This window comes from Anthonomus grandis, chromosome 6, assembly GCF_022605725.1.
Source record: "Anthonomus grandis grandis chromosome 6, icAntGran1.3, whole genome shotgun sequence".
NCBI lineage: Eukaryota > Metazoa > Arthropoda > Insecta > Coleoptera > Curculionidae > Anthonomus > Anthonomus grandis.
The window spans coordinates 6,934,868-6,958,015 of record NC_065551.1 but is presented as its reverse complement, the minus strand read 5'-3'; the positions used below and the strand labels follow the sequence as shown (position 1 = coordinate 6,958,015).

The 23,148-nt window shown below is 34.6% G+C and overlaps 1 protein-coding gene across 1 annotated transcript; it reads right to left on the bottom strand.

The window, feature by feature from the left end:
- Positions 1-20,899: 20,899 nt before the first annotated feature.
- Positions 20,900-21,867, bottom strand: LOC126737771 (rRNA methyltransferase 2, mitochondrial). The gene is made up of 2 exons (XM_050442821.1): positions 21,409-21,867; positions 20,900-21,355 (listed from the first exon to the last, which is right to left on the bottom strand). Exons 1-2 carry the CDS (start codon positions 21,775-21,777, stop codon positions 20,972-20,974), a joined length of 753 nt encoding a protein of 250 aa, XP_050298778.1. The 5' UTR covers positions 21,778-21,867; the 3' UTR covers positions 20,900-20,971.
- Positions 21,868-23,148: the final 1,281 nt, after the last annotated feature.

Genomic DNA, 23,148 nt, shown 5'->3' with positions numbered 1-23,148 from the left:
TGGAGTTATGTTCATTAAGCGAGAACAAAAAAAAGGACATAAAAAACTTGCTGAACAAACAGTTTGGTGATGAGTGGTTTAATTTGGAAGAACTACAGTGGTACAAAAAATTAATAATTGATGATCCAAATAGTGCTTCCGAGGTACAATCAAACCCCGAAATGGAAAATATGTGTGATTGTCTTACAGATGATATAGGTGATATAGGTGAAAAGTTTTCACAACAAATAAAACACATTTCACAGTTTCACAACAAAAAAACAAATTTTCAACTTCTGATCACTAATATTTTGTTGTTTTGACCTAGAATTTGTGTTTTGTTTATTTTTGATAGCGTCTAAGAAATATTTATGTAATAAAAAATATTAAAGATCTGTAGTTAAAACAAAAACTCATACTTCTTACTAATAATAAACAAAACAAAAGGGGATATTTACAATTAGTTCAAGACAAAAGGGGATTCATTGAAATGGATTTTTCAAAAGAGGATATTCTACATTTTTGGAAATTTCTAACATAAAAATTAAAAGGCATGATTTTTTTCTGAACATTGTGTTTTAATAGTAGGTTTATGTACTTTCTAAACAGTAAAACCACTTATCCGCAAATATTTTCGTATTTGTTCTAACAGTTTTTTTGATTTCCTGAAAAAAAAGATAAGATGTAGATATCCCCATTTGAACAGACACTCCTCATATAAGAAGCCGCGTCGCCATTAGGAGGGAAGTTAATGTTCAGTTCGGAATAATGACGCAATATTTAATTTACAATATCACTCGACCCCTTTCCATTTCAGTTTTTAGAAGTGGTGTAACTAAAAATTTGTTTTTCACATTTTTAAAGAGAACCAATCTATTTATTCAAGTATATCTATCATTCTCGTAAAAAAAATTGTAATTTCAAAAACAAAAACTATGGTGGGTATTCAATTGTTTTTGCAATAACCTGCTTAACCTCTTTTAACATCGGTTTGACCAATTTTAACAAAGTTACTATCGTTTGAAAGACCGTTACTTCGGCAATAATAATCGACCAAAATGTAGTTACTTTAGTTGAATCCTTCTTCGCCAGGGGGCTAGTTTTGACACCATGGCCCAAAATCCTAAAAAAATAAAAAAATTAAATCGAATGATATGACTTTTAATTTATGAAAATTGAGATTGCTGTTTTTTCAACTCATTATTTGAACACATGGGTCGCCATTAAATCACTTTCTTTTTCCTTTCATCGGCTTTATTAAAAGATGGTTCTTTTTAGAGCCACACATCATAGCATCATAGCAAAAAGAATTCAGTAAACATACTGTAATATAGTAACTATAATATGAAATAACACTTTGTTCATCAAATAGGTTTGACCGCATTTTTCCATTAGTTTATTCTTTTTTACTATTGTTTTTGTTTTCAATATTTTCTGTTTTTATTTATAAATTTTTAATTTTGTTGTTTAATTTGAAATATATATTTGAGTTTTCCTTTTCTTTCTTTCCCATTTTTTCAGATTTTTTGTTTCTTTGTCCGTGTTACGTTGTCTTTTGTTTTTGTAGTTAGTTTATTTTATTCCGTGTCTATTGTCGATCTTTCTTCGCCTGTTAGTCCGTAGTTTCGTCTTGTTATTTATTTTGGTGTCGTAATAGTTTTCTGTGTACCTGTTTGTATACAGTTCTATGTACAGTCCTTCGCGTTATGTCCAGTTGCGCCACACTTGTATCAGGATATTTCTGTCTCCTGTATCGTACCATGTTTTATAGGGTGTCCGAGTTCCTGGCATCTATTACATAGCGTCATGTTTAGTCTTCTTTTACGTAGTATCGTCTGTAGTCCAGTTTTTTCGTTTGGCTTAGTTGATAGGTTTTTCTGGCAACTCCGTTTTTTCAATGTTTTAAGAAACAAGTTGTTTCCTTATCTGTGTAAACTCTTTTTTTAAATCCTGTTATGTTAATTCTTTGTTTTCGTGTCCGTTTTTGTTCTAGTTTGTACTCTTTGTTTTTTTTTTTCGTTAGTTGTTCGTAAACGTCTTCTGCCATAATAATTTTTCTTTTTCCGTCTGTCACTGTTACGTCGATTATTCAGTTTTATATTGTGTGAATTCTTGTTTAAATGTTTAAAGTGTGTCTTTCGCGTTTGTTTGTCCTATGTACGTTACGATTGTCTCCATGTTGTTTACCGGGATTTTTCATTGGATGGAGTTTTTCACTGCTGTTTCTTTTTGTTATTTTTTGCTCTAGTAAATGCTTCTGCGTATATTTGATTTTCTGTCATTCGCTACTCTTTATTAATGTTGTGTTTTTCTTCTTACGAATTACCATACGGCTAACGGCACGGAATTGAAGCACTTTTAGTAATAATTCAACGAGTTTCGGCCGTAGAAATTAACTGGAAAATCATTCCGAAAGAATTAGAAGAGCTTGAATCGTCGTCAGACACCGATTTAAAGCCAGACCAAAGAAGGAGGCATTTGGACCATAGATATCGAGGTGTTTGTGATAGCTGACAATATTGTTAAAAGTATGACTAAGGAAGGCATCATAAACCCATCTAAAGTTCGTGAACTTCAACGGTGGTACAGATAAAGAAGAAACACAGATTGACGAGATTCTGCTTATTCTGTTAGATTACCTGACAAGTTGAGTTGATCCCTAAAGACCGGAAGAAGACGTCCCTCACGGTGGATACTGGATTATAGCAATTTAACGTGATGCCATTTGGACTGTGCCATGCTTCTGCCACTTTTGAACGCCTATGGAAACGAGTTTAAGAGGACTGTCCTGAAAGGCTTGACTGGTTTACCTTGATAACATTATTGTGGTCGGAAAATCCTTAGAGGATTACATAAAAAATCTAGAAGTGATCCTGAGCCTACGAGGTTCTGGTTTAAAATTGAGTCTTTGGGCTCAATATCATCCTTTTCAAAAGGTTGTGCTGTATCCTGGTCACGTCGTTTCCAGTGAAGGAGTTGCGGTTGACAAAGCAAAGTTCTAGAATGTCAAAGATTGACTAGTTCTCAAAGACAAGCAGGAGCTATGCAACTTCTTGGGACTATGGACTTACTACCAACGCTATATGAAGGGATCAACTCCACAAAACTATTTACTAGGCTGACCGAAGAAGAACGAAAATTGCCGTGCTATCCAGGATGGCCAAGAAAAAACAGCCATTGTCTATTTTAGAAATACGCTGTCCAAGCCAGAGCGTAACTATTGTACTACCCATCGAGAATTTCTAGCTGTTATCAAAGCCATGGAGCACTTCAATAAGGACGTCTCTATCTTAGGAAATTTCTGCTGCGAATTGACCATGCAGCTGTAAAATGGCTCCTTCAGTTTTGAAAATCCGAGAGGTGAATCTCCATCCATTGAGCTACATGCCTTTAATTTTGACACTGAACAGTCAGCAGGAAGAATCTATGGAAATACAGATGCCCTATCAAGTGTCTACACATTGTGATAGGGCAGAGGAGAAAGATGCCCAGTTGTTAAGTGCCACTATCATTGATGATACTTAGCAAAACGGGGATCTTATAAGAGACCAAGAGAAAGATCCGGATATATAGATAGTCCTAACATAAAGGATAAAGGAAGGGAAGAAGCCAACTTGGGAAGAAGTCGGTAAATATTCCCCCAATGTCAAGTAGTATGTTCCTTTCATATTGCCAAAGCGATGTTGACTGGGAGAGGACTCAATGACCACATAAATTACACACGGCAAATCCTGGTAGAACAACTCTTTTAATTGGTAGAGCAACTCTTTGAGAGGAACAATGTTTTAAAAAACGAACTTTATTCAAAACACCAAAGTAACAAAATTTTTATGATTGGTTTAGAATCGGACAGAAATTTATAAATCGGTACTAGAATACAGGAATATTTTGAACTAAATGGTGAAAAGTGAGAGGTGTCTGGAAATGAGGATTTTTGCAGGTAGGGTGTAGTATTTTAACACTTGTAAAGATACATGGGTATTATATTGTTCAAAAGGAGGCAGCACTGCTATATTTTATAAAGATGATCTCAGTGATCATGTTAAAATAGAGGAAGTAAACAGTCTGTAGACTGTTTACTTCGTTAGACTGGCACAGAAAAAGACTTTCAATTTTGCACTTCTAAAATTGTTATTAATAGCAATAGTCCCATAATAGTTGTTTGTGTTTACAGATCACCTAGTGGTAACAGCCAATTTTTTCTCCACAATCTTGCTAACCTACTTGATGAGATGTATAATAACAAAATTTTCTTTATTATTTCAGGAAACTTTAATTTTAACTTTAGTAATCCTGAGGACCATGGCGTGATGGCCTTGCTTGAACTAATGCAGACCTTTGGTATAATAACCTACATTAACTCCAACACTAGAATCACTGCTCAATGTGCCTCTCAGTTAGACAACATCTTTACAAATATAAATCCACGTGTTGTCATATCTTCTGAAGTCCTTGTTTCTAATCTGTCTGATCATTATCCTCAAATTTTTATTTTTAAGAGACAGGTAGAGATTACCCAATGTGGCATGGTTGTGAAGCGTCGAAAATTCTCAACACACAACATGAATCGATTTTACAATATGCTGATGTCTGAGGCATGGTAGGAGGTCTATTCTGCTGAGGAAGTTGAAGGAAAATATAATACTTTCTTTTGTATTCTGTTCTATTATTTTGATTTGGCTTTTTCAATAAGTACAACTAGGTAAAAAATAAGCCAACCTGGAATACACCAGAGATAAAAAGATATTCTAACTACATAAAAGATCTTTATGTTTGGTACAAATTTACTAATTCTAGGGAACACTACGTTACATACAAACGTGAAAGGAAACAATATCGATGTTACATCTCCTCTTATAAAAAGTCTATAAATGATAACAAAATCCAAAATTCAAAAAGAAGATAAAATCGGCATGGTCAATCATAAAATCTCAGCTAAAAATAGAACTAACAACAATATTGTTTTAAGGGAAGAGGGTCAGTCCATTGAAAACCCAGCTTTAGTCACCAAATTATTTGCTCAACATTTTACTCTTGACCATCAACAAAGCTGTAACTCCAATATACATGACTTGCATAATGATTATCCAACCATATTTCTCAATCCTGTTATTTCTCAGGATATCTTTAAGATACTGATAAACCTTCCAAATAAATTTTCCTCTGGCTTGGATGAAATTCCGGTATTCGTTTTAAAGTTTGTTGGGATTCACTTAGCCGGACCCATTTCCAATGTGATCAATGAGAGTCTTGCTACCCAAATTTTCCCTTCTGCTCTTAAGCGGGCAAAAGTAGGGCCTGTTTTTAAGAAGGGAGAAAAAACGAATATTGCCAACTATCGGCCGGTATACGTATTACCATCCATATCGAAGGTGTTTGAAAGGGTCATCTATCAAATAGTTATGAATTATTTAACTCACCATCAAATAGTAAATAAACACCAATACGTATTCGTTCCCAAAGGATCGACGGAAATGGTCATTGATAGTGTAATACAATATATTATGAAGAATCTTCATAGAAGAGCCAGTGTGGCTTTGGGTGACACATTCCGGCTCACCAACGTTTTCCCGCCCTTAAGTTATAGGAAAAGATGTGCCTCAGGGTTCAATCTTGGGACCTGTACTCTTCCTATTATATGTCAATGGTTTGCCTGACCTGTTCCCTTCTGATATGATTTGTCAATTTGCCGACGACACATCAGTTATAGTTGCCAGGAGGACAGTGGCAGATCTTTCACGGGACTGCACAACCGCAGTGGAGCGCCTGAGGACCTGGTGTCTGGACAGTAAGTTGTCTTTGAATTCGAGTAAAACGGGGTTGAATAATTTTTTTGAAGGCCGCTGTTGTCTTAGAATCTTTACTTGTGTGATCTGGTGGCCAGTCAATTCCTGTAGCCAATAGTATTAAATTCTTAGGAATACACATTGACCCCATTTTAAATTGGGAGAAGCATACTATTCCAGATTAGCTAGATTGTGCGGATTGATTAGAAGATTAAGGGATGTAGTGTCTGAGGTATCTCTTCGCTTATTTTATTTCGGACAGGTACAGTCGATCTTACAATATGGTATTTGTTTCTGCGGATCAGCAAGAGCTCTAGATATATTTAGAATGAAAAAGCATATCATTCGTTGTTTATTGGGCCTGACCTACAGAACTTCCTGTAGACCTTACTTCAGCAAACTAAAAATACTCACCCTTCCCTCCTTATAAGTACTTTTCTTCCTTGGTGTTATTCGTAAGAAAACACAATCATTTGTTTGTTGAGAATAGGGCAGGTACGCTGAGGATGTGACTATAATTACACGACATAGAAGCGATCTCCGCATTCCATTGCATAATTCAGCTTACTATGAAAGGGGTTCTCATTATATGGCCATCAGGGCTTATAGAATGCTACCTGCTGATATTAGAAGCATTGAATCTATTGAATTGAATTTTATAATTTTACTTTTAGATAATAATTGTAACTTTTGTTAAATATTTAGAATATTTATTTTGAATTTTGTTTATATAAGGCTATTGCCTCTATGAATTCTAGATAAGCAAAATTAATGTATCCTATGGGAGCTAGATCCTCCTTTATACGACGTTGCTTTGTCATCTTGTATACGATTTTGTTGGCAAATAAAGGAGATTATTATTATTATTATTATTATTATTATTATCAGCGTACAAGGCTTATTTGGTGTGAAGGAGAGGGAATAGGACCATACCTTAAGGGAATCCTGCTTTTTAGTTCTGCACAAGTCTGGTCACCAGGAGGGTAGTGTTGTGTCCTGGTCTGAAACCATAACTCCTCTGGAGGTATCAAGTCAAGAGACTCCGCCGTGATGCTGATCCGCGACTTAAGAATACGCTCCGTTAATTTGGATAGTGAATTCGGGAGCGATATAGGTCTATAGGGACTAAGTGAGGAAGGGTTTTTGGCCAGGTTTGAGAATAGAAATAATATTAGCTTTTTTCCATTGTGCAGGGAAATGCTGTAATTGTATTATGCCATTGATGTACATGAGCTGCACAATTGCCTTTCGAGGGAGGTTTTTCAGGAGGTTGTATGGGATACTGTTTGGAACAGGAGCCTTGTTGTTTGGAAGCCATCGCAGAAACTTTCTTATGTCACTAGTATTGCTTTGAGAGCTAGAAAGGTTTGTAGCAGAAGATATTTTCTTTCTGAGAATTTTTTGGTGGCGTCGGTGTGTTTTTATCTTCGTCTGTAGTGTCCGGTGGGTCGCTTTGGACGGCAGCAAAAAGGTCTACGATTGCTTCTGCTTTACCGGTGTTAGTATGGTAGGCATGGTCATTTTGCCTAATGGCTGGAATTGTATAGTCGCTTTTCCGCAGACTTCTTGCAATGTTCCACAGCATGCTGTCGTGAGTCTATTTAATTTTTGTTTCCAACAGTCGCTTGTAAGTATCAATGTTGTATCATATTAAGTTTGTTAGTCCTTTATCTGTCTTCGTCTCGTCTGTTGTTTTGCCACCTTTTTCGCACACGGCTTTTCAGGCGAAATATATCCATGATCGCCAAGGGGAGCCTTTCTTCCTTTGGTTTACATATTACCTTAATGGCTGAAATATTTTGTGTGCTTTGTATATTTTTGATCGGATTTTCAACTTAAATATTTTTATATATTTTTCCAACAATACAATCGAGAAAATAATAGACATTGGTCTCAAGAAAATCAAAGAATTGTTCGTCCTGGGTAGTTTTAAGAACGGTTCGGAATCAATATTTAGGCAGAAGTTATCGGAACGCACATCATCGGACCGTTTTTTTTTTCATAGCGCTTTAACTGGAGCACAATATTTGCAGTATCTAAGAAATGAAATTAAACAATATTTAGAACTTGTTCCTCTTATAAATATGTATTTTCAGCAGAACGATGCGCCTCCCACTTCATAATTTTGGCGAAAGAGTTATTTCTCCCCACGGTCCGATTCCTAGGCTCCAAAGTCACCGGACTTTGATCATTTAGATTCTAGTCCCAGTGCTAGTGTAGGGATTAGAATGGAAAATTTTGGAAGCTTTTCAAAGCATAACTCCAGGAATATTAGAAACGGTTGCAGCAAACATAAGTCGCAGTCGAGAGTGCATTAGACAAGAAGGTGGTTTCTTCAAACAATACATACAGGGTGTCATTGAAATGGTGTAAAAAAATTCGGGGGGTGATAGTACTCCTAAAAATTTTAAAAAAAGTTTCTATAACTATAGGGCGGAAAATGCATATTAAGGGAGTTAGGGGCACTGAAAGGGTAAATTTAAAAAACGGTTTTTTGAAATTGTAGGCTTAAAAAACGAGATAAAATTTCGAAAAAAAATCCTCTGCCATAAATTTTGACCCAAAATCAAATGGTGATACTGAAAAATAATTTGGAAAATCGGAAAGGGTAGTTTTTGCAAGGGTAGGGGGTTAATTCGTGAATAACTTTTTTTAGGTTATTTTCTTCGCAACGTGGGTTCATTTTTTAAAAACTACATACGTTTTCCTACAAAAAAGGTACTCTTGTTGCACATCGCCCAGAACGATGGTTTTCGAGAAAATTGAAGGCAAAAAGTTTGCTCTGATGGGCTGCTAACTGGTTAAACAACATAAACTTATGAAAGTTATGGGGTTTCAAAAGTAAACAAGTAGTTATTAAATAATTAATTGAAAAATCTAAATTTCATGATTTTTAAAACATCGTATTGCTTTAAAAAAACGAAATAAACCAATTACCAAAATTCCTTATTAAATGCATACTTATTTGATTCATTAGCCTAGTTTACACCGCGAGTACCAAATATTCAATACGCGGACCCAATCCCCTATTCTCAAACTCAACGTGCGCGAGTTGACAAGTTTACACGTAAATTATTCCTTTGGTTTGAGAATATGTAGAGGTTTTAGTCCGCGTACTGAATATTTGGTACTCGCGGGGTAAACGTAGCTATTGAAGCTACGCTTATTATTTTGCATGTACGCAAAAGAAATGTTCTGGTTCATAAATATTTTTGTCAGTTGATTGTTGTTGAAGTGTGCGTAAACGTAAAATTTCACAAATTATGGAATACCCTGTGTGTGAACTGGCAGATATGCATTTTATTTATGGAAGAGCAAACGGAAACGGTCTTTTGAATGGTGGTCACTTTGAACATTTACTATGAATGAATTAAGAAATGCATTATTTTAATAAGGAATTTTGGTAATTGGTTTATTTCGTTTTTTAAAGCAATAAGATGTTTTAAAAATCATAAAATTTAGATTTTTCAATTAATTATTTAATAACTACGTGTTTACTTTTGAAACCCCATAACTTTCATAGGTTTATGTTGTTTAACCAGTTAGCAACCCATCAGAGCAAACTTTTTGCCTTCAATTTTCTCGAAAACCATCGTTCTGGGCGATGTGCAACAAGAGTACCTTTTTTGTAGGAAAAAGTATGTAGTTTTTAAAAAATGAACCCACGTTGCGAAAAAAATAACCTAAAAAAAGTTATTCACGAATTAACCCCCTACCCTTGCAAAAACTACCCTTTCCGATTTTCCAAATTATTTTTCAGTATCACCATTTGATTTTGGGTCAAAATTTATGGCAGAGGATTTTTTTTCGAAATTTTATCTCGTTTTTTAAGCCTACAATTTCAAAAAACCGTTTTTTAAATTTACCCTTTCAGTGCCCCTAACTCCCTTAATATGCATTTTCCGCCCTATAGTTATAGGAACTTTTTTTAAAATTTTTAGGAGTACTATCACCCCCCGAATTTTTTTACACCATTTCAATGACACCCTGTATAAATAGTACCGTAAACTGGAGTGACTTCGGCCTGCCGAGGTGACTATGGCCATTTTGGGAAAGATGTTTAGATTTGTTACAACATTAAAACAATTACTTACAAAAATTTTCTAGTACTTAATTTCAAAAGAAAACTTTCTAAAAAATATACTTACCATGAAAAAAAAATTGTTACGTTTATACTTTTTTTCTGGCGGATGATGAAAGTTCAATGACCTTTTTGCCAATTTTTTTACCTCTAAAAACTTTGTCTCCAGAAGTCTTTCTTTTCTCTTTGGGGCCAAGTAAAAGGGTGAATAAGGATCGTTGGACACTTGTCACCTTAATTCAGTATGTTTTTTTCTTAAAAAAAGAATTACTTAGGTAATAGGGGGGTTCCATATTCACCCCTTAGACTTACAGACGTTTTGGGGTCAATATGGCCACCAGGCGACCTTGAAAATATTAGTAAATTATTACCGATGCGCTGCATTTAACGGGTTGCGTTTAGTTTGTTACTTGTTTGCCGGCTTGAAAGACCGTTAAGAGTTGTTTGTTTACATTCGCAGATCACGATTAAAATAAAAAAGTGTTTTTTTTAATTTTAACCATTAATTAGGATATTATTAAATGTATAGGGCTTCATATCCATTTAATTATCGGCATATATTGAACCATATTGATTGATTCAACATTTTGAGGTTAGGTTCATGTTTTTGATCAAATTTTTTTGTGTTTCGTTTTATAAAGACTTTAAAGATAACGGTGAATGTTATAATTTAATAGGCTATGCATAAAAGGTCTTTGGTGTTGACTAATAACAAATTTTTGTTTTTAGAAAATGCCAAGAACTTACAAAAGACCATTGGGCAGCCGGTCGTATCGAGATTATACTGATAACACTCTTCAGAAAGCGTTAGCCGAAATTACAAACAAGGCTATAAGTCAACGAGAGGCATCAAAAAGGTATAAAATCCCTAGAAGCACTCTTCAGCTAAATTTAAAATTAGGTTTAGCGAAAAAAAAGCATGGGGGGCAGACCGCTTTGTCTGCAGAAGAAGAGAAGGTAATAGTAGCCAATATTCTTAAGTTGTCCGAGTTTGGGTTTCCTGTTGATAAATTCGAGCTAAGAATGTTAGTGAAAAATTATTTGGATAGGAAAGGGGTGACACATTCGAAATTTAAAGAAAATTTGCCGGGTGCGGATTGGACCGAGCTATTTCTTAAAAGACACAAGGAATTGACTGTTAGGTTTGCCGCTAATATCAAAAATGTCAGAGCTGCAGTTTCTTTAGCAACACTTAATAATTATTTTAATCACTTAGAAAAGGAACTTGCAGATATTCCGCCACAAAATATTTTTAACTTTGACGAAAGTAACTTGGCCGATAACCCCGGGAAAAAGAAAGTTATCGCGAAGAAAGGGACAAAATACCCTGAGAGAATTCATTCTTCGAAAACATCCACATCAATAATGTTTTGTGGAAATGCGGCTGGGACTATTTTACCACCGTATGTGGTCTATCGTTCCACGAACCTATATGAGTCTTGGGTCCAAGGCGGACCACCAAATGCAAGATATAATTGAACAAAATCAGGGTGGTTCGTATCCTGCACGTTTGAAGACTGGTTCGAACATCTTTTACTTCCAGTTTTAAAAAAAGAAGAGGGCCCTAAAGTGGTGGTGGCCCTATAGGTGACAACTTATCATCCCACATAAATTCCCATGTGTTGGAATTATGTGAAGAAAATAATGTTAGATTTGTTTGCCTTCCTCCCAACACAACTCACTTAACTCAGCCGTTAGATGTGGCATATTTTCGACCAATGAAGTTAGCGTGGCGAAAAATTTTGGAGGAATATAAATATAAATATGGATGCGTTGTTAACAAATCCCATTTTCCAAGCCTCCTAAAACAGTTAATGGCCAATCTAAAGGAAACTGGCGAAGAGTCTTTAATATCTGGCTTTCGAAAATGCGGAATTTATCCATGTAATAGACAGCAAGTTATAGATAGACTCCCAAAATAAGATGTGGACGCACTTAAGAACCAATCTTTGATAAGCGACTCTGTTTTAGATTTATTGGAAAAACAAAGATTTGGCAAAGGATCTGCTGAACCCAAATCAAAGAGAACGAAGATTAATATAACTCCTGGTAAAAGCCTTCTGAACGTCCCAACACCTTTGGACGATCCCACACCGTTGGAGCATCCAACACCTTTTGAGGATCCAACACTTTTGGAGGATGACGAGAAAGATGATATAAGTGATGTTTCCGAAAATAACAATATTGCCGAGCTAGAAGAAATGCCAGGAACCAGTAGGGAAGGGGCAGAAAAGTTGAAAGGTGTGAAATCTGCGAAGAGGCAAAAAAAAACCACAAAAAGGTCTACGAATTTTAATGAAGAAAGTGATGTTTCTTCTGGAGGCTACATTTCTTTATCTGAAGCAGAAGGGGAAAATTGGGCACATCTAAGTAGTGATGATGAGGCAGTTGAAGTGGGACAGCTACCGGTTGAAAATTCATCCAATAAAATGTATCAACGTGGGGAATTTGTCATAGTAAAATATGATCAAAAATATTATCTAGGAAAAATAATTTCCACCAATAAAAATGAAGCACAAATTTCCACGATGATTGAGTCCGGGCCAAAAGGTTGGAAGTGGCCGAAAAACGAAAACGTTCTATGGTACCCCAACATAGAAATAATGGAGAAAATTAAGAACCCGTTTCTACCACTTCAAGGGCAATTTTTGTGGTTCCCGAAATGATGAAGTACAAAAATTTTGTTTTCTTCAAATAATTTTTAGTTCCTATTTGTTTACCTACCTACCTATTTATTACCTAGAGTATTATATTTTTAAGTTCCTTTTTGTTACCAAATATTTAGTTTTAGAATGTTATTTTTTAGTTATTTCTTTAAATAGGTACATACAGTGGGTATTTGTAGGTTCTTACCTTGTTTTTATAAATAATCAAAAGGTTTATTAGTTTTGTTTCTGTTTTTTCAATAAAAAGCTATAAAAATACGATTATTTTTATTTAAAGTAAAATAAAAAACACTAAAAACATTTTTTTTACACTTTTTGTGGCCATAGTCACCCATTTTACGCCTTCAAACAAGCCTATCCGTGTTTTTAAGCGTGAGGCCATAGACACCCCAAAATGCGGGGTGAATATGGCCACCATGTTTTTATTTTTTTTTTTCATAGATGCGAATATATATATCATATTTGACTAACAGAAATTGAAAGTAGACATAGCCTTCAAGGTTTTCCAATATTTACCATGGTAATTAGACGTTACTGGCAAAAGTTACACTCATTTGAAGTTGAAAAGTGGCTCATAGTAACCCCGGTTTACTGTATCAGAATAATTGAAAAACCTAACATTTTTTCTCCACTTTATTATATATTGGCTATATTTAACTATAGCCTAGCCGAAATTAAAAGAATTTGCTTAGTTTAGATAATCTTGTTTTCATATAATATATAATCTTCTTTTTAAAGTATTTATTTATAATTTGTTATATCTGTAATATTAATTTTATATTGAGAAGATGATTTAATTTTTAGATGTATCTGTTCCACTTGGAATTTCTCTGTTTAAATGTCTAAAATAAATTGTATTAACGACTTTTTTTTCCTGTTTGTTTGTACCTATGTTATGTGAGGTAAATGTTAAATAAAATATGTAATATTAGGATATCGTAAAAAAAAAATTGCATTGAAATATATTAGGTTTTATATCAGTCGAAACAAAAATAGATAGGCAAGTCATTTCAGAGGCCTGTTATTGAATAAATTAAAGCCATGTAGACTATTTTTATTGATTTTAATTATTTAATGCAATTATTTTCGAGACTTAGTTTTTTTTCTTCTTATGAGCTTATTTATAAATATATTTGACAAAATAATCATATAAAATTTTTGAGAAAAAACTGCATTTCAGTTATTGTTCCCAATAACTATTTAAAAAATAAAATAAACGCCAAAAATACTGTTTGGAAATTCTAAATAGGCATGTAAAAGATTCAAGTCATAAAATGCAATGAATATTATTCTTCCATGATTACTTGATTAAAAATTTTAATTTTCAACACATTCATGCCACCCTATTTTAAAATTTTAAAAATTTGATTTTTTCTATGAGTAGAAAACAAAAAGTAGCAAATGCGGTATCATTCTCAGAATATTATTTTCTATTAGAATACCTAATAATATACGAATCGTTCCATTTAAAATAAAAAACAAGTGACAGAACACAACAGATGCTCTTATAACTATTTTATTGATATACCCCTTTTTCCTATGTCACCTGGTATAATAGCTTATACATAGCTTGTATCTCTTATGTCATTTAACCTTAAACATTTTATAATTGAGTCTATCAGCGCAGCAGTGGCCTAACCCACAAAATTGACATTTTGCGTTTTATAATCATTTATGTTCCATATAGCGCGATCTTTAAGGCAACAGTGGCCCAAGCCACCTTTCTCTTTTTGATAATAGATGGCAGCACTATAGTTACTTGTTGCATTTCTTGATTAGTCGTATAACTGAGTGCAATACTGGCCTAACCCTGTAGTCTGTGGGTTAGGCCACTGTCGCATTATTATTCTGTTGTAAACAAAAAATCTCGTGCGTCAGCGTAAAAGTGAAAATAGACTGTTTTCTTTATAGTATAAAGTTAAAAAGAAGTAACTTGATGTGATTATGGCTTGTTCTTCATCTGTTATTGTCGGTAAGTATTTTGTATACATTTTACGTTATATTATTTGTTACGATTTAACCGGATATATTTTTGAGGTTAGGTTTTAACAATTTTCAAATTAGGCAATCCAACAACCTGTCAAAGTCAAAATTCAATGTGACTGCGATGGTCAAACAGTGTGTTGTTTACATTGCAATTATTTTTGAATATTGAGAACTGCAATTTTTACTGATTATTTTGGCGGATTTTTATCATACAAAGGGTACAAATTGTTAAATTATTTAAAAATACCTGTGATATAAGAAAATGTGTTGACTTTCGTCAGTAAATGCGGATCGATTTCAATGTTTGACCATGACCGTCATATTGAATAGCTGAAAAACTCACGTGGTTTAGATTGCCCAATTAAGTTCTTGCAAAATGGTTTTTTGAAACAATAACAATTCATAATAATTTCAACAGAGGAGTCGTTTTTTAATATTATTCTCCGTAGTTTCTGAAAATTAGAAAAATATATTTTAAAAAATATTATTTATTTTTTGTTTTTAGGTTCAGAAAATGGTGATGAAGATCCATTTCAAGATTCTGGGTCGGAGGATATCTATGTACCATCTGAAATGGGCAATGAAATAGGTATTTGAACAACGAAATTAATATACGGGGTCCGATAGTGAAGCAGAAAAACAAAGTAGAGGTAAAAAACGCATAAGAAATGAAAGTAAATGGAAACGTAATATTGCAAAGAAAAAACCAAATGCCGGTCAAGAATACGTTAATAGGTCCAAAAGAGTTGTGCCAGCTAAAATTTTTCTAGAAGTACAAGACTGTTGTGAAAGTCACTGTTGTGATGACTGAAAGTGTGTTTTTGGAGTGAACAAACTGACTTTTCTCGGTTTTGTTATTTCCAATAAGGGTGTCGAAATTGACCCGGATAAAGTGAATGCAATTTTGAGCTCCTCGGATGTTTACAAGTTCATACCAAGTTTTTACCAGGACTAGCCGATATGGCGCAGCCAATACACCAGCTTTTGAGTACCAAAAACGAATTTGTGTGGGAAAGGGCCCAACAAATTGCTTTTGAGAAAATCAAACAAGCTTTGACGAATGCACCAATTCTGGCCCACTTCGCGCCTGGAAGGTCTACGCGAGTAGCGGCTGATGCTAGCTCTTATGGTTTAGGAGCTACTCTTGAACAGCAACAAGCAGATGGGAGTTGGAGAACAGTGTATTACGCATCAAGAACTATGTCTGATACTGAGAAACTGTATGTCCAGTTAGAACGGGAGACTCTAGCCTCTACATGGGCCTGCGAAAAGTTTAGCCACTTTTTGATTGGCACGGAATTTATTTTGCTAACGGACCATAAACCTTTGGTGGTTTTATTGGGGAGTAAGCCCATAGCTGATTTGTCTGCTAGGATCCAGAGATTCAGGATGCGTTTGTTACAATTTAAATACACTGTACAGTATATCCCAGGAAAACAAATGATAATACCTGACCCTGGGACAGATGCTTTACTTATCGAAGCTGTCGAAGATTTTTACGAACACATAAAGACTTCGATTCCCATATCAGATAAAAATCTTCAGTTAATTAGGTCAGCACAAGAATCAGATTCCCAGACTATAAGACTAAGGGGCTACATACAAAATGGGTGGCCAAGCTATAACCATCTTCTGGTTGAGGATAGAGGGTTCTTTCGATACCATAGCGATTTGTCAATGCTAGACGGGCTTGTGTGTCTAGGCACCAGGATATATATTCCACAAACAGTGCGCTCTGAGGTACTGAATCGAATTCATGTGGGACATCTAGGAATCTCCAAGTGTCGAGCTCGAGCGAAGGAAACAGTCTGGTGGCCTGGTATCACCAAACATATTGAGGACAAAGTTTCTGCTTGCAAGGAATGCATAGAACACAGAACAACCCAAATAGAACCACTTATACCCTCGGAAGTGCCCGAGTACCCTTGGCAAGTTATAGGTTTAGATTTATTTGAAGCAAATAAAAGGAACTACCTAGTAGCAGTAGACTATTTCTCTCGCTACATAGAGGTAGCCAGTCTACAAAACTGTACCTCGGCTGAGGTCATTACAAAACTAAGAACATTCTTTGCTAGGTGGGGAATCCCAGAAAGTATTCGTTCCGATAATGGACCTTGTTTTGCCAACCAGCTTTTCAAAGACTTTTCCGTAAAATATGGGTTTCAACATGTAACAAGTAGTCCTCACTACCCGCAATCTAATGGCCAGGCTGAGTCAGCAGTAAAGATTGCTAAGAGAATCATTCTCAAGTCAGAAGATCCCAATTTAGGATTGTTGAGCTATAGAACGTCCAAACTGCAATGTGGATTTTCCCCTGCCCCAATAATGGGCAGAACACCCCGGACAACCTTACCGACAAATAAAGTGACCTTAATACCTAATTGGAAGTATCTACCCGAATATTTGACAAAAAGGAAACTTGAAATTCAGAGATACACAGAAAATTTTAACAAGCACCACAATGTTACAGAGGCTTCTCCCTTAAATATCAATGACCGAGTTTGGATTACCAACTTAAAGAAATATGGCATAGTGGCCAATGAAGGCCCTGAACCTAGGTCATATGTCGTCATAGCTGATAACAAGCACTATCGGCGAAACAGATCACACCTGATAAAAGCAAGCCTTCTTTTGAACCGTCACCCTCACGAACCATTTGAATTCCAAGATTTATTCGATGACAATGAGTCATCCCAAAGTGTTCTTCATTTTGGGGGGAGGGAAGAGAGGGGTCAGGTAGTAGAAGGGAGAGAACAGCCACCAGAAAGAGAAGACAATGTCCAACCTAATGTAGACATCGAGGTGGTTCCTGCGGAACCTATTCCAGAGCCACAAATGAGAGCAGGAACATACGTGACTAGATCGGGGCGAGAGGTTCGGCCTCCAAGGTCTCGTTGTGCGAATCGTTGTACTCATTAGTGCCGTCAAAAATCGGTAAAGACTAAACTAGTTTTAAGTTATTGACTAAGTGTAAATAGATATATAAAAAGTGAACAGTCTGTGAAAGTGTGACAAGACTAGAAAGTCCATTACCTGAAAGAAAAAAGGGGGGATGTGGTATAATAGTGACAATCCGGCAACACCGAGTGTACGGAGGACAGACCGCGAGGGAGAACGTGAATGGGCAGTTTTTGGGCAGCCTTGAGCCGGGATTCAACTGGGTGAAATAGGTAGGTGTGAATTACCCCTTTAACCCGTGTCCTACCTATCATAACATCGCCAACAAGCTATTTTTACGTTATTTTATAGTATTGAAACATTTGATCTACAATCTGCCTATATTTTTGCACTTGTTGAAGTTGTAAATAAATTAAGAACCTATACTGAAAGAACCGGAGCTTCAAGGCGTGAGAAAACTCGTATTTACTTTTTATGTAATGATGCTGGGGAAAAAAATAAAAGTCTGCAAATTGTTTTTTAAAAAAGTCCTTCAGTTTCTGATGGCAGAATCAGTCGGGTGTTGGCTAATAAGAAGGTTTAGCTGCACCAGTAGATGGGAGGGGTAAGGGAACATCTATAAACAAAACTCCAGATGTAATGGTTCAGAGCGTAATACAATTTATTGAAAAATTCCCTGCGTATGAGATTTAGCCTTAGATTTAGGTCTTGGAAAGATGTATGAACTTTATAAACAAGAAAAAGAGCTCGAAAACGTGACTCCTGTCTCAATGTTCATATTCAGAGAAATTTTTTTTGAAAAAATTTAACCTTTGTTTCCACACCCCGATAAAAGATTCTTGCAAGAAGTGTGATTTATTTGAAAACAAAATAAAGTTTTCAACGGATGATGCAGAAAAACAACAAATTCAAATGGAACGAGAGTTGCATCATCGGAAAGCAACTTCTGCTAGACATGGTATGAAGAGAGATGAAGGGGATTTTGCAAGACAAATCCAGAAGAAGTAACTGCCATAGCTTTCGACCTCATGAAAACTTTACCAACACCCGTCATATCTACTGGGATTTGTTATTATAGGAAACAACTTTGGACGTACTGCCTCGGTATCCATAATTTAAAAACGAATGAAGTGTTTATGTACACATGGGACGAATCTGTTGCTTCCAGAGGTCCTCAAGAAGTGGGTTCATGCATTTTCCATTTTGTTAAAAACTATGTCAGCACTGAAAAACTAATCATGTATTCAGATCAATGCGGTGGGCAAAACAGAAATTTTAAGATGGCAGCTTTATGCAGCTACATTGTGTCCTCAGAACTAAACACGGTTAATGAAATTAATCATACATTTTTAGTAAGTGGGCACTCTCTACCTTGTGACCAGGATCTTGGGTTGGTGGAAAAACAAAAAAAATTCTTTAGAGACATTTTTATTCCAAATGATTGGAGGAAAGTTATTGAATCATCCAGAAAAAGATTACCCTTTAAAGTAATAGAAATGTCTGACAGTGAGTTCTACTCTACAGCAAAGTTGGAACAAAATCTAACTAATCGAAAAATATCAGCAACTAAATCGAAAGCAGAGTGGCTTAAGATTCAGTGGCTACTTTATAAAAAATCAGAGCCATTTTGTATATTTTACAAGTACTCCAATAATGAAGATGTAGTATTCGAATCATTTAGTGTTGAAAAAAGATCAATACAAACTTTGGAGAGTATTGAACTTAGTTACTTGTATCCCAAAGGGCGCAACATAGACGTTAAAAAGAAGAAAGACCTTCTGGAATTAGTTCCTTTCATACCGCCGGTTCATCACGATTTTTACAAAAACTTAAAAACATCACAAAATACTTCAGAAGAGATTTTTTTCCGAAGGAGAGGAGGAAGAAGAAACAGAAGACGTCTAATATTTTGTCATTTTGCTTTGTATTTTTAGTTTAATGTTTACTCTAATTTTATGACTTTCTAATAAAATATTCTAATTATTTTTTGTTTTTTAGTAATAATATATTACCAATAAATCAGGCTAATTAACACATTATCGCAATTTTAATAATGCAACAGTGGCCTAACCCACATTTTTTCCAAAAAAAAAAAACTAATCAATTACTCATAGGCTCATTAAATAAAAAATATTAAACATGGATTAAAAATTGTAAAAAGTTTTTCTCATTTACATAACTCCTACAAAAAAAAATTATAATTTAAAGCTAAAATTATGTCAATTATCTCAAAGCATTCTTTTGGGCTTAGGCCACTGTTGCGCTGATAGACTCGATTCTTATTGGCATATTCCTGTTAGACAATAAAACTGAGTTTTTTATAACTTCACACCTAATGAATGTAAAAATGATACAATATATAATATAAAATCCTTAGGTAGTTTCATGGATAATTTGAGTTATAGGTTTATATAAATATTGCAGAGTTGAAAAGTGCCTTCTAAACATTATTACATTATGTTGTGTCTCAACATTTGTATGTTGTTATTCATGAGGCCAATGTTTCAAAGCACCGATTAAGAGAAATGTTATTTAATTTTAAGATATTAAATTTATAAAGATATAAAATAGTTGTGTGTCATACATTATTTAAAAGGCCTTTAAAATAAACTTTATAAAACTAGCTGTGTTTCGGCTTGTTTATAATATATGTTTAATTACTTAAATCAAGGTTATTTCGATCTTAATTATTTATCAAGTTATCAAGGCCAGACTGTAAAGAAATAGGGACGCTGCTCCAGTCACACTGAAATAAGGTGATCCTTCTGTTTTCGACGCACACCCTTAGTGATTATGTAATGAGCGAAATAAAATAGAAACAAAATAAGAAGAGACACAATTTAACGTAAGAGGATAAAATGACTCGACTTACCCTAGTAATAAATGAAATAAAGGATGTTGATATAAGGAACACCCCAATCAGCTTTCATTAAATCGACAAAGACGTGATGCAATTTGGTATTATCTCCCATGAGATTTAGGTACCGATTCAATAATTGCCGTAGTACTACTGCTTTCCGGTATCGCACACCTGTTCTGTATTTTGGCGGATGACCTCGGTCAAATAGCTTACTCCTCTCGCCCCGCGGGGTCCATAAGGTAAAGTAGGATAAAAGAGCAAGGCTTTATGGAAGGAACATTGGAGTAAGAGAGTAAGGAAATGTAAGATAGGTCGAGTTTAAATATTAACAATTTACCAAGAAACGCGTGTGTTATACCGGGTGAACTTTTATATGCAAAATCAATGTAAATAAACCAAAATAAACAAAGTATTACTGAACTAATTATTAAATATCTTAAACTTTAAAGAAAACTTATGTTAACTAAAAATAAGCAAAATTAGCAAAAAGTAATAAAAGAAGAGAGAACGAAACAAGCTGCATCATGATAAATATATTTTTACATTTTTTCATATGAAGAGTAAGTCTATCCATATCCGCGGTAATCAAAACTATTGAAATGATTGCATCTTCTGGGCTTAAATAAAAAAAATCCAGGAGGGATTTAAAAAATAAAGCTCTTATATAATATGCAACTGTTACATAGTCCTAAAAAAATCATTATATAAATTTGTGTCAGCTCCCTTTTTGATCTGTTTTCAAGCCTTTGAACCCCCTAGCTAATAAGAAAATCTCCGCTGAATCTGCTCTACTAGCACTAGGTTTGACAACTCTTACATTTTCATAGAACCTCTCCATATCAGTTTGCAACTGCTTTGTTTGGCCACATTGCCACAATTTTACAAGGACACTACCTCCTTCATTGGATATCTTTAAAGCAAATTTAAGTGCAGAATAACATAATTTTATAATGTTTTCAGTATCTAAGACTTTTACTCCTGTAGCATTTGGAGCCATATCGGATATTACTGAATCTACTGTCCTACCATTAAGAAAATTAAGAAGCCTCTCTTGACAGTTTGGGTCCGTAAAATCACTGTTTCCAAAAATTGTGGCACCCTAAAAAATATGATTTTTACTCAAATGCCAAAGGTTACACATTTTATATAGACCTCAATGGGATATATAAGTTGTCGATCTATGGCCACTACAATTCCCTGAGGTTCAGTCTTTTTGAACCCATCTGAGTTAACCCTTTGAACAGCAACTTGTGTCCAAGAGCCTGGAGATGCTCCACAGTCAATGACTGTGTCACCTGGTTTCATTATTTTAAACTTGTCATCTATTTCTATTAATTTGAAAGCACTTCTGCAGCGATAGTTGTGTCTCTTGGCTCTCTCGACAAATGGATCTGAGAGCTGTCTGGAAAGCCACTCATATGAACTACCTTTTACTTTTGAGTTTGGTTGAACTTTTTTACTGGATGTGGAGGATAAACTAAAACGGCGGCAAAATAAAAAATAATTTAAAGCTTTTTTCATATTTCAATATTATTATCTACTATTGTAATATTTTTATTGTGGTTTTGGTCTAACTTAACCTAACTAAGGAACAGAGAATAAAAAAGTAAACTAAGGTTATGTCTTAAGTTCTTTGGCTATTTCTTCTTTTTATTTAAGGATTAGGCAACAAGCTATGTAGCAACATTTGAGGTACGATTCACATCTATGTCTTTGATTAATGAACGGACACTGCAACAAAACAATTAATGGTAATTGAAGCCAATTTTCACCAACTCATAAGGTCACTTCACGGCCATGTGTTTTTTTTTGTAAGACTGAATTTTTTTGTTTGACCTTAGTATTTGCGGGTTGTTTACAATACATAAACATGAGTCTAATGCTTTGTCTCAAAAAAAAACATTCTTTAGAGTCACAATTTTATTTTTATTTTCAGTGTAGTTCAATTTACAAACTTTTTTGAATTAAATATGACGAAAGATATCATTAAAGGTTTAAGATCGTAGTTCTGCTCTGCTAAATACGCTTTTTCTCTTCCTTCTTCTTTTAAATTGGCCATATCAAATAGTTGTTTTCCAAATTTATATTTATTTAAATAATGACGTAATACTTAAAAAAATAGGTACAGATTTACTAATAAGAGTACCATGGTTCATAAAAAAAAGCTGGAAAGCCATGAAAATAATTAAATAATAAATGTTGGTATTGTTTTACTATCAGACAATGTCGTTAATCAATCAATTTCTATTTCTTTATTATGATATGTTGACCTTAATACTGCTCTAATAAAGTTTTGGAATATAGTAGACAGTCCTTCCAAAACGGCAGTTATTAAGTTATGCTGCCTTTTGAAGACCCTCTTAAATATCTGAAATTGACTTTCTCCATGCCAAAGAAAAGATCTTAATCTAGAAAGATACCTAGCAAAAAATACACAATTAAAAACCGATTATTCTAAGCTTATAAACGAATATGTCGAACTGAATTATGCTAAATTTGTCTCTCTTGATCTTCAAAATGTACAAAAAGAAAATAAATATTTTTAGACGCATAATTGCGTGTCAAGAAAAATAGTATTCTGACTGAACTTTACGTTGTTTTTAATGTCTGTGTATTGTCTAGCTCGGGAAATTCCCTCAATGATATAAGTTTTAAAAGACCATAACTACACCCTGATCTCCCCTGTTCCTATTCTGGACTTAGGCGTTTTACATATGTGTTGACCTCGGACATTGAACGCATATATAGACAAATTAGGATTAACCCTAATCATACATTTTTACAAAATATTCTTTGGCAAGAGAACCCCAATGAATCTTAACGTACGTATAATTGTCTACTTGTACTTACGGCACAAAAAGTGCTGCACATCTTGCAACTAGGATTCTAAAA

Bases quoted from the DNA above. Each gene is read 5' to 3' on its own strand.
- LOC126737771 (XM_050442821.1), bottom strand. From the start codon at position 21,777: ATGAAAAAAGCTTTAAATTATTTTTTATTTTGCCGCCGTTTTAGTTTA. The intron at 21,356-21,408 runs GTCTATATAAAA...CATATTTTTTAG, and splicing joins AACTTATATATCCCATTGAG to GGTGCCACAATTTTTGGAAA.